Source organism: Diuraphis noxia, unplaced genomic scaffold (assembly GCF_037042655.1).
Source record: "Diuraphis noxia isolate RWA-SAM2 unplaced genomic scaffold, SU_Dnox_SAM2 contig0004, whole genome shotgun sequence".
Lineage (NCBI taxonomy): Eukaryota > Metazoa > Arthropoda > Insecta > Hemiptera > Aphididae > Diuraphis > Diuraphis noxia.
Genome location: NW_028301714.1, coordinates 53283756 through 53297355, shown reverse-complemented (window position 1 = coordinate 53297355; position 13600 = coordinate 53283756). Strand labels below are relative to the sequence as shown.

The window sequence follows — 13600 nt, the reverse complement described above, 5'->3', positions numbered from 1 at the left end:
ATTCGATGGTTAAGTTGGATGTTAATGGATTTGTGTGGTTAACTGCAAGTTTGGTATAGCATTTTTCGTAGTAATTTTTTAGCTATTTTTGAAACTATTTCAATTTTAAGATATTTGTGCAGTGAGAAGTTTGAGACGTACCATGGTGGAGATATAATTTGGTGAAGATAAATAGATTGGAAGGCTTGTTCTGTACGTATTTGGGAAGGCTTGGCGTATCCCCGTATTTGGATGCTATAGGCCCAGAACATTGATTTATATGTTCATAGTTTGTTGTCTGCAATCATGTGTTTGTAATTGAGAATAGGGCGTAATAGATGAAGTCTAGTGTTAAGAGCTTTTCGTTTAGTTTTTGGGTGTGGGTCCTACGTTAAACGCTTGGCAAGATTTAGACGTAAGCATTAGATTTGAGTTATAATTGGGATTCGTTTGTTTTGAAAATAAATTGCAGGTAAGACAGATTTTCTTGATGTGATAAGGATATGAAAGGACTAATCTGAATTGATTTTGATTCTCCACTTGGTTGACCATATTAAAATATTATCAAGATATATTTAGAGGTTTTGGTATGTTATTGTGGAGTCGGAATGAGATGAGAAGGTTGCCGTGTCATAAACTATATACTTAAGGCTGAATTCTGTTAATTAATACGACTGATTAAGTTTGATAAAACAGATACCTAGTTGATGTTGGATTTTCCTATTGTTATAATATTATGTATGTTATTAATTGTTAATGACATTAGACAACTACGGTGTAATATAAGATATATATTTCATACAATTATTAATCAATAGTCTTGTGGATCGGTCAGTAGTCAGTATTCTGTAGCCATATTTGACAATGCAATAATGAATAAGAAAAGTTCAACTGCAATAAAATGTGTGTATGTGATTAACCAATTATTAATTATTATATTTATATTTTTTGGTGTTTATATTTCTTCAATACATTTTATAAGAATACATTTTTCAGCATATTGTGTACAATCAGGTCTAAGACTGTAAAGTAGGTAGGCAAATGTTCTACTCTTAAAAATTTCGTTTAACTTAGTTATGCATAAATTAGGTTTAAGATCGACATATGGTTCAACTGTTTTTTTTACTTTATTCTTTAATACCACGAAACCAAAATCAATATGTGTCACAAATCACATAACTGAAGAGTACCTCATGTAACTGATCGAACGTACTTAATTGAAAGTACCACCAAAGACACAAATCGTAATAGAGATTGTGTACAAAGAACAACGCGTTTTGTAGGTAGATATTAATAATCTTAAATTATTCAAACGAGCTTGATAAATTATGACGAAACCGATCAAATACAAATAAATAAATTTTAAAATGCTAAAATTAAGAACAAAATAATAAATAATAATATTTGTAATAAACACAGTACTTAAAAATTAAAAATCATGATCAACATTTAAAAATTAACTGTCCAGGAGTTGATGATATTTCAAACGTATTGATATTTAACATAATACTCCTAACACGAATTTTTAAAGCGAAGATATAGGTTGGTACAAATTATTTTTCATAGAAGATTCGTAGAATGTATAGTCATATTAATACGAGATAATTAGTAGGTATTTTAGGTTTTTCGTTTTAAACGTACATTTTAATAAACGCGTAGTTGATAAAATTTGCGAGGGGAGATTGCTATTACGTGCATAGTTTTCAAGGACCGTTATAAAGTGAAACGAAAAGTATACTAAACTTGTACATGCGTATATATAATATATATATATATATATATATATATATATATATATATATATTATACGTAGGTATATTATATAGGTACACATGAAACCCGAACCCGCCGGGTCGTGACCACTTTCACGTAGGTATACGCGTATATTTATTTACTCGCGTCGGCCGGGAAGTGAAATATAAAAAAAAAAAATTTGAACGAACAAATCTTACGTTAATACGCGACGGGCACGTTAATATCGTACGCGGCGGCGGCAGTGGCGATGGCGGTCTACGTTCAATTCCGCGCGTATAATATAATATAATGTGTAACTTATATATATATATAATAATAATGATAATAATATCACACCATTATAATATGTAGAAATGCATTCCCGCGGTGGTGGGACTCTGGCCCCGGCGAAACTGCCGCAGTCGTCTAGTCTCGTCTCGGAAGAACTCTCACTCGTCCTCGAGCGCGTCGCGTCCCCATATAGTCGTCTTGCTATTATTATTATTATTATTAGTAGTAGTAGCAGTAGAAATACTAGGTAGTAGTAGTATTATTATCGTTATTATTTTATTATTTTTAGTTGGCGTTTACGGTTTTAGAAAGCAATAGTCGCAGTTGTCGCGATGGTGGACACCGGGTATCCGGACGAGTGCAGGTGTTGTTCGTGCCTATCGCGGACCGGAAAATCGTCGTAAAAATATGAAGACCGCGCGGGTCGGTCATCAGTGTGCCCCGAACGGATATTGCCCAAGACAAGACGGACCGGACGCGGTACTGTTCCGATAATACGCGAGTTTTACTATATTATATTTCACAACATATTTTATTGTTAGTGTCGTCGTTCAACGCGTTGATCACGTCGGTGACGCAAAGATCAATCGGAGGTGGTGTACAAATTTACAAAAAAAAAAAAATAGCGGCAATGGCGTCGTTGATTTCCGGTGCCATGAACAGCGTCGCATGGACCGGAGCCGGAATGATACCCGTGTTCGTCGTCGGGTTGGCGTACCTCCGGTACTCAATGTATGACCCCGAGTCACGTGTGGTAGACGTCCAAGAGGTAAATATTACATTGATCTAAACACTTTATCAAGTGACTTCACATTTTACATGGTGGCGATTTTTGGGTTTTGTACTAAGAATTTGTGGATGGCAGAAACATCTACACAGGATGTACGGATTCTATATAATTAATACACTCTTATTCAACTGAATTACTTGCAGGGTGTATTTCTACGCCAGACATAGGGACTGAATTTCATTTCGATTGAATTCTAAAAAATTGAGAGGTATAGTAATATATTTTTAATGTGGCATTCGACTTATGAGAGGGATTTAACACTAATTTTATTTTCACTCGACCGCGGATAAATTATAATGTTATGGTTTATAAATGCTTTGATATGACCCAGCCGTCACTTTAAATTTCATCGTTATTTTTTCTTTTTTTTATCATAAACATTATTCTTTATTTCTTTATTATTGTCATTGTCACGTTCTCACAATAATATGCTAATTTGTGTAAATCGAAGACAATTTAATCGCAAATGGATATGATTTACATCTAAAAATCAAATCAATGATGGTCGATTTGAGGGCACCTCATTCAAATAATGTACGATAACACGCTGGAATATTGACAACAATAGATTACCTATAGTAACGTTGTTGTTACTTGTTATGTTCAAATACCTATTTTTTCGGATTACAATATATATTTTTTCTATTATTGTTGCATGTAAAAATTTTTTTAAGAGTCTTTATTTGGTATTTGGCAATGAGGTTGACATTACTATTATTGTTTTCATCATCCTTTTTTATGATCACCTAATAACATAGTATACGAATAACAATATAACCGAATAATATTCCTTTCACTGCCGTCAACCCTTTCGATTTACAGGTTGGATCACTTGTATAATGTATTAGATAGTGTTGCCAGTGTTGGTATTTATCAATATGACTGTATATGATTCGTCACCGTAAAATATAATATTCACAAACTTCTTCTATATTATTCTATAATAGGTAGTGCACATGAAGTTTATATATAAGTATTATATAAAAGTGTAATCCTAAAAAAAACATTGTTATCATTATTATCATAACAATCAAACCAGTTTTAAACTTATTCATGAGGGTTTATGTTTTTGGAATATTTTATTAATGATTTATATATTATTTTCAATTTCTTAATTTATTTTGTTTTTAATATCCACATGATCAATCGTCTAGAAAACAGATTTTATAGTTAGTTCCGCAATACACACGAAAGTTGTTATAACTACATAATTATGTTGGTAAAATGTACATAATATGTACTTATTATATATCAATGTAGTTACTTAGCTGATATACCCAAGATTCTTAAATATTTTCCATTTTAATAGAAACCGTCAACCGGTTACTTATTACAACTTTATGATACTTCTATACAACTCTTGGTTATATAAGTGGATATATTTTTATTTCAAAAAGTGTTTGAATAATAATAAACCGTAATTGCTGGTAATAAAACATTGTAACACAAAAAAGGATAATAACTTTTTTACGAGAATCATTTCGGATATTTACAATAGTAATGAAAATGTAGACAGCTACATGATAGTTTTATTTGTATTGAACTATAAATTATAATATTATGTAACATGCGCCTACACATTATAAATACCTAATACCTACATATATATATATATATTATTATTATTTTTAAATAATGCATTTAATTAAGTTATGACATACACTATTGCTTTTCTTGTTTACATTTGATTTCATGTGATAATATGAAATATTATACTATCTATTATATATTATATTATAATTGTTGTTCAAATTGTTGGACAATTTTGACAGGTAACAGGTGAACAAGGTCACTAATGTTATTTTACTTATAATTATACACTTGTGTAGTTGTGTGTTAATATTATTCGTATATACTATATTTTACAACTTAACGTAATACTATTAAATTTCCATTTATACCTACTAATGTTATCGAAAAAAGTTATATAGTTAAAATTATAATGTAAATGTAAATAATCAATGAATATTATGATTTTAATTTTTAAATATCTTCGATATCTGTACAAATGTATATTATTGAACCATTATTAATTAATTGAATACTTATTATAAGTGTATTATTAGCTATTACGATAAATATTGTTTCTATTTATGAGATTGACCTAAATCATACACCAATTTTTTGTTAACATATTTCCTTTTTTTTTTACAATATTTTCTGATAGAAATAAACCTTCACGTATTAAACCAATAATAATTATTAATTTAGTTATAAAATAAAAAACTTATTTCAATAAAAAAAAAAATTACAACTCCACGAAACATTATTTCATTAGACCGTAAATAAAAGTCATGGTACCTATATACTAAATACTTATATGTAAAAAATGTTATTAGAATATCGAATAAAAAAAAAAAACATTTATACATGATAAAAATTAATTTACCAATTGTATATTTTATTATTTTTCGGATAATAAATAATATATAAAAATAAATAATATATTCTAGGCTTATACATTTTTTGACCAGTATTTTTAATTTTTTTTTTTCATAAACCACTGTATAAGGTTAGGTTATCACCATGAGATCATATTTACAATCATAAAGCGTTACCAATTGATACGAAGCAAGGCTCACAAAAAATTGTAATACACTTACTAAAAATTTTTTACAACCCCTATCTATAATATAACATGGAATTGGCAAATTAATAAATAACATTATTTACTTAATAAATTAGTAAACATGGTCTAGTTAATTAAGACAATTTGAATAAGTTACTTTAACGTTAAGAACATCAAGCCACAACAAAAGCTTTGATAGTTAAAATTGATCTATTTAACTATGAAAGTTTAAAGCTACATATAGACAAGAAGATGTTAGTTAATTTTTTTTTCTTGTTATTAGTTTAATGATTTTGGTAAACATACTTTATGTTTTTAAAATGTTATTACAAAGATATAACTCATAGCAAATTTTACTTTATAAATATCGGATTTATTAGTTGTTGTGTTAGTCGTGGTGGTCTTAGAAAAATATCTTGAGGCATATCTATGGGTTTTAATCTGGGGTTTTCGTTGATTTTGAAACGGGAAGCTTCTTCAATCCCATTTAGTCTGCCATGTAAGTTTTATAATTTGATTAGTTATCGATCACGATAGGTGTGGTAATCCCGTAAGCTGTTGAACATAAACCAAGATAATTATAACTGTGTTTATACCACCTTTTGAACCTGTGGCATTAAGGATTCCTTAAATTTAAATTTTTTTTCAGACATAAAATGTTATTTTGTTAAATATACATACTACCTATTCTATTATTTCTAATTTCTAACTAGCTTTACTTCTTAGGGCTTAATCGATTTAACAATAATTACAAGATTGTGTCCACTTTTCACTATTGATTATTATCTCATATCTATATAGTATACATACACATTTAAATTTAATGTATTATTTTTTTCATGAGCTGAAAAAAAAGAATTGTTATAATGAATTCTTTAATTAGTTGAACTATCTAATTAATTAAAGAAAAAATTTGAAAAGTTAAAAAAAAATGTGAGCTTAGATTTATATTTTGAATTTTCAACTAATAAATTGATTAATTCTTCCTTTGTAAACAAGTAAATATTAGTTACATAACACAAATCATTAATCTTAACATTGCTGCAGTTTGCAGTATAATAGGTATAGATAATAGATATCCTCCATATTCTAGTTATTGTTATTGATATACCATTCATGCAATCGTTGATTAATATAATGTTTGTACAAAACATGTGCAGATTACTTTCATTTTTCATTCAAACCATTTGTTTTCCAAATATTTAATCAACATTTTAATATTAATTTTTTTTATTACAAACACAAAGTCATAAATTTTGATTTATTAACACTTATAATATGTTGATATAAGTTAAAATATTTTTTCTTTTAAAAAATTAAACATAGATAATATGATAACATTTATAATACAAATAATTTTAATTTGGAAACTAATGTGTAAAACCATTGTGTCGCTATTTATTGTGAATCGAATAAAATCGAAATGTGGTTGAATCGTCATTATTCATTATAGTAACAATAATAATATAGCATTATTTACTACCTCTATGTTATAAAATTGTTAGGAATTGGATTATTACAACAATCAGGTAATAAAATACTGGTTTTTGAGCTTAACACGTACTTGATGATGTATGTAAATCTTAACACGATTACGTTTGGCTAAATAAATCATGTTTATACTACTTACTAACTACATACTATTAAGATAGTACTCTGAATAACGTACATACGAGTATACATATGTAATAGACGTACTGTACTTAAAATATTGTTTACTTTCACAGAAAGATCCGTTTATAATTTATATTATATTATATTCGAATAGTTGTAAAATACGATTATGCCTTAATGCGTCAAATGCAATAATTTCACATGGAGATAATTTCTATGTTAAATTACGAATAATAATGCAATTAAGTTCTTAGTTTTTGGTAAGAAAAAAAAGAATATATATATATATATATATTACATTATTACATTATTAATTACATTAAAATAAATATATAAATATTATTTAATGTGGGAAAATTATTTTTACCAAGCTCAAATATTCTAATGTTAAATTTTTATTATAAACACAATTCAGTATTATGTTATACCAATAGGTATAAACTAGGAGAAAATCTTATTCTAGATTTTAAATAAAATAAAACATAACACCATTATATTATATTTGTATAGAAAAACGTTGCTTAGTCGCTTTTTATTTTAATTTTTTTTTTAATCTTATTTATATTAATATTTCTTCTCTGATTTGAATACGTTTTTAACAACAGCATTTATAACATTATTTTTTTAATAGGGTTATTAAAATTAGAATTATATTATGAAGTATTTATAATTCCAATATATTTAAATAATTTATTTCGTCCATGGATCTTAATTTGAAGCTAGAATATCAACATATAAATTAAATAACAGATATGATACTAATTGTACATAGTTTATATGGTAGATAACAGATGATTCTTTGAATAATAATATTCTATTGGCAGATGTAGTTGAAAATCCGATTACTTATTACTTATGCATATGGGTTATAATCATATATTCATACACAATATTTTAATAGAGATACTACAAATTTTATATTGGCAAACAAGTAACATAACATTATAAATTCAGTAGCTTTACCTATTTAGAAAGTTTTCAACTTGAAACAAAATAAAAATTGTGAAGTGATATAATATTGTTTTGCAAATGTAATAATATGCAAAATAATGAATATGTTCAAAAAATAAATACGATTTTGTTATTATTGTCATTATTGGCTGCATAAAACTATACAAATTATTTCTAACGTTTTATTCTAACCATATGGCATAAGTGTACCTATCCAATATTTTTAAAATTAATATTTTGTTTATAATATGGTACACAATCGTTATTACTTGTTTATACATATTTTATAATATGTAAACATAACTAATTACTTTGTAATATTTATTTTAGTTTATTTTAATGTATGGTATATTTCGAATGTATTCAGTGACTCTGCAATAGTTTAAGATGCCCTTGTCTCTCAAACTTCAACTCTCTACGAATAGATTGCTATTGTACCTGTGTTTTGTATACAAATCTAAAATTTCCCCCCCAGGAGATAAGTATAGGTTAATCGTTAAAGGTTTAATCGATGAGCGTAAAAACTAGGACGTTCGTTATTATCCGGCAATTCGATCGTATTGTTCCAGTATTGATATGTAGCTAAATGATTATCAATGAAATTATCGCTGTTCAGCAATTGTAATCAAAAAAAAAAAATAAACTAATCCAGTAGGTGTATATAGTAGTTACATTATGTTATATTATTACGATGTATTCATACACCATAGATATAATAGTTAAAACTCTTCGTAAATGTTCCACTTGCCATTACTTGTACATTATATTATATTGCATTAAAAGTATCCATACAATGACATTTTCATAATGTGAATAATTTTTTATAAAATGGGTTTAAAACAAACAACACTATAATTCTACAGTGGAAGCTAAAAATTAAGAACAAAATAGTAGGTAATTAATACCATGGTACTGGTTGCTGTAGCGATGGCGGTGGCAATCAAAAAACGAACCAGTTGTGCCCGCGCTTATGGCTTATTCTTTATATGTCGAAAATATGACGTGTACTTCTGCACATGGTAAATAACTGATTCATTGGAATATATTATATTATACATAGGACTACTATGAATATGAACACAGGACTTGCTTACAGTGTTAAATTTTAAACAAAAACGAAAATAATTGTGTGTGTTAAGTTTAACTTTTATTTTTCAAGTCTGATTTCATGGGGCGAAAATAGTAGCCGATGCACGGTCAAAACATAATATATAATAATAATGTATACCATAGACGTGTAAATCGTTAATAAACTCTAATGTTATATTGGTATTTCAGGTACTGGACGAATACGATTTCATAGTGATTGGTGCAGGCTCAGCTGGTGCCGTAGTAGCTAACAGGTTGTCGGAAGTGCAAAACTGGACGGTATTGGTGTTGGAGGCCGGCGGAGACGAGACGGAGATATCGGACGTGCCATCGTTCGTCGGCTACCTTCAACTTTCTGATATGGACTGGCAGTACAAGACGGCACCTCCATCCAGTGACAACCCATACTGCTTGGCCATGGTGCACGATCGGTGCAACTGGCCCCGCGGAAAAGTATTGGGTGGTTCCAGCGTGCTCAACGCAATGGTGTACGTGCGAGGAAACCGAAGGGACTACGACCAGTGGGCTGCGGCCGGCAACCCTGGCTGGGCGTACAAGGACGTACTGCCGTACTTCCTAAAATCCGAAGACAACCGGAACCCATACCTGGCCCGGACTAAGTATCACGCCCGCGGTGGTTACCTGACCGTGTCGGAGGCGCCGTGGCGGACACCACTGGCCACAGCGTTCGTTGCCGCTGGCGAGGAGCTGGGTTACCAGAACCGTGACATCAACGGTGAGTACCAGAACGGGTTCATGCTCACGCAAACCACAACGCGCCGAGGCAGCCGGTGCAGCACTGCTAAAGCTTTCCTCCGACCGATTAGGCTACGTCCCAACATACATGTGTCCATGCACAGCCAGGTGACCCGGATACATTTTTCCGGTGGTAACGGTGGAAGTGACAAGCTCCGGGCGACCGGTGTCACGTACCTGCGAAACGGAAAGCGGCACACGGTCACCTCCAGGAAGGAAGTGATACTTTCGGCAGGTGCTATCGGGTCACCGCAGCTGCTCATGGTGTCGGGCGTCGGGCCGGCCGACCACCTGACCGAACTGGGCATCAAGCCCGTGGTCGACTTGAAAGTGGGCCACAACCTGCAAGACCACGTGGGCCTGGGTGGGTTGACGTTTCTCATCGACGATCCGATCACGTTCAAAAAGTCCCGGTTCACCTCCGCGTCCGTAGCCCTCGACTACATAATGAACGAACGTGGCCCGCTGACGTCCAGTGGCGTCGAGGGCCTAGCGTTCGTCAACACCAAGTACGCTGATCCATCTGGTGAGTTTCCGGACATACAGTTCCATTTCGCGCCCAGTTCCGTCAACTCGGATGGCGAACAGATCCGGAAGATCACCGGGCTCCGGGACGCCGTGTACAATACCGTGTACAAGCCGTTGGTGAACGCCGAGACGTGGACTCTACTACCACTACTGTTGCGCCCCAAAAGCTCCGGATGGGTACGGCTTAAATCCAAGAATCCGATGGCACATCCGGTCATCGAGCCCAATTATTTCGCGCACCGGGAAGACGTACAGGTGCTGGTCGACGGTATCCGGATAGCGTTCAACGTTTCCAACACGGCCGCGTTTCGCAAATACAATTCCAGGCCGTTACTGACGCCCATGCCGGGGTGCAAGAAGTTCGAACTGTTCAGCGACGAGTACTGGGAATGCGCACTCCGCCATTTCACGTTCACAATTTATCATCCAACCGGTACTTGCAAAATGGGCCCGAACTCAGACCCAGACGCGGTGGTCGACCACCGGTTGCGCGTGCGCGGTATCGACAGGCTCAGAGTGATAGACGCCTCTATCATGCCGAACATAATCAGTGGAAACCCAAACGCACCCGTCATCATGATCGGTGAAAAAGGGGCCGATATCATCAAAAAAGATTGGTCGTTATAGTCGTCCGTCAACCGGTTGTCATCTCATGTGAGTTGGCGCGGCGTGGTGACAGTTCTCGCGTGTTTTCTTCTTCCTATAATTTTGAAATGTGATTTCGATGTGTTTTATTATTAACATTGTTTTTGTTGTTGTTGTCGTTGTTATATTGTTATTGATGTTGCTCAATTTTTGTATTTTTTTATTTTAATCTGTATTAAATACTTGGATCCTAATTTATCTATTCGAATGGTTTAAATGGCTGTTTATATATATTATATGTCATATAAATACAAATCATATAATACACGTACGTAATATGATATCAAACTAATTGTGTTAAATAAAACTTTCGAAACGCCATAAGATTCAAACCGACAAATTACTTCACTATAGTTTTTTTGTCACGTCCTATTAAACTAGAGTGCGCTATTTTTAAATGCATTGTTCATAATATTGTGAAGGTGATTTATGTGAAAAAACCTCCCCTATACAAAGAAATAGATTTCCAACAAGCGATTCAAAATGTATTTATTATTTATTTGATAAGGTATATAAACCTAAAATAGTGAGATTTTATGTACATAGATTTATTATAAAATGTGAATTTTATTAGTATGTAATTGATTTTCTTTTTTCTTTATCTTATCAATTGTTTGAAATGTATATAAATATATAATTATCATAATATAATATTTAACTATTGAATTAATATTATACAATAGTTAATAATAATGTGTTAAGAAAATAGTGATATAAATGTATAACAATAGTAATTTATTATGTAAACAAGTATAGAACTGTATAAAAAGTTATAGGTTCGATAAGAATGATAATATCGTGTGCTTATGACTATGTAACTATTTTTTGTACAACAATGTGTAACATAAGTAATATATTATTTTTATATTTTTGTATAATTTAAATGTTTTACAATTACTAAAAGATTTTAATTTGATAAATCTTGATCAAATATTTGTTGTTAACAACTGTTAAATACTTAACTTGAAATTATTTTATATATATTATTGTTTTGAATAGTAATTTTATTTATTTGTGAATTTAATAAAAATACTCACCTAAGTATTGGTTCTCCCGGTGAAACGTATGCCTATGCAACGCCGGAATGAAACGCTACAGCGTATCATCGTTATCGTTCTGAACTGGTAGTAGTGATTTTTATAAAACTATTATTTAATCTGATTGGAACGAAATGTAAATTGTTTTTTACATTTTTTATGTAATAATATGTAACTTATTATTTACCTATACCAGTGGTGGCTCGTAGCCAAAACACACACAAGCCACAGTGCTCCACCCAAAATATTTATTACGTACCACTGTGCAGCTCAGCAAATCGTTCTTTCAGTCAATATAATATCTAATATTCACTTGTCACTGAACAGCCAGTTTACCCGAGTACAGCAGTTGATCTAGTGGCTGGCTCCTTTGGGTCATCCTGCAGATATTGATGGTATCTGGCATTGGATCGGCTGATCTCATTGTCCAAGTTGGATGAATTGTTCATAAACTTCTGAATCATGGGAGCATAGATGAACTGATATTATTCATAGACCCTATGTGAGGGGAGCTGCATAAAAACAAAGTTATGTTCACATAAATGTGTCCAACATAGCTAAATATATTTCTAGGATGTCATAGGTGTCAAACGTTCATTTTTTATACAGTAAGAAATACGAGCTGTACTGGATATGCATGTTCAAACAGGTACCCCCGGTTGCGGTGAGTACGTGGTATCTATACACTATACAGTCTCTAGATGGCGAGCATCATATTCAACGGAAATACATACTCACCCGTCATCATGATTGATGCTGAAATGATGAAAGAGGAATGTTCGTCGTAGTGGTTGTCTACTGCGCGCGGTACAGAAGTGACCATCAACTCGTTTTTCTTCTACTTTTTCAGATTTTGAAGTGTGGCTACGATGTTTTTGTGAATACTTGTGATAGTTGTTTCTGCTCAATTATTGTTGTTTTTAGTATTTTTAATTATGTTAAATTTGGATTCAATGATAAATCATCGCATACCAAAAACGATTCTAAGCCAAGACGAGACGGCAGTGGCGTGCCCAGAAAATTTCAATGGGGGGGGGGGATATATGTTATACATTTTTTAGTAAAAGTACATTTAAATTAATCATGGTTATCCAAACACAAAAATTGCTAAACATATGTACATTCATGCATATTGAGTATCATTCTACAATTATAATTAATTTAAATAGCCACACACTATACACTATTGTTTAAATAAAATGACAACATTAAACTAAAAACATTTATAACCTTTATTAAAATAATAAATATACAAAAGAAAAATAATTCTTATATTAAAAATTTAAAAATCGAATTGATTCGTTTTTTGGATTAGCTAATTTTACTATTTTACTATAGCTTCAGGTGATTCAATATTTTATAACATAAAACAAAAATAATTACATTGATTATTTATTTAATATAAATGCAAAATTAAACTTAACTATTATATTTAAAAGTAATATTCATATCTATATATAAATGTTTATATATGTCTACGGTAATTCTAATAAGTTGAAGTTAACAAAAAAAAGCCAATGGGGGGATATAAGTGATATAACCCCCTAACCTCCCCCCCTTGGGCACGCCACTACGAGACGGTCTATATGAGTCTAAGTTTTATATTATTTAATATAT

At 31.5% G+C, this 13600-nt stretch overlaps 1 protein-coding gene across 3 annotated transcripts; it reads left to right on the top strand.

Annotated features, from left to right (window-relative positions):
- Nucleotides 1-2036: 2036 nt before the first annotated feature.
- On the top strand, nucleotides 2037-11948 carry LOC107161742 (glucose dehydrogenase [FAD, quinone]). 3 transcript variants are annotated; one of them, XM_089227144.1, is made up of 3 exons: nucleotides 2037-2251; nucleotides 2313-2773; nucleotides 9207-11948. In XM_089227144.1, the coding sequence occupies exons 2-3, from the start codon at nucleotides 2636-2638 to the stop codon at nucleotides 10926-10928; spliced, it is 1860 nt and encodes a 619-aa protein (XP_089083270.1). In that variant the 5' UTR covers nucleotides 2037-2251; nucleotides 2313-2635; the 3' UTR covers nucleotides 10929-11948. The 3 variants fall into 3 exon arrangements, with proteins under 3 accessions (XP_089083270.1, XP_089083271.1, XP_015363744.2); XM_089227145.1 differs by having other exon boundaries at nucleotides 2037-2484; nucleotides 2547-2773; XM_015508258.2 differs by having other exon boundaries at nucleotides 2037-2773.
- The last annotated feature ends 1652 nt before the right edge of the window (nucleotides 11949-13600 follow it).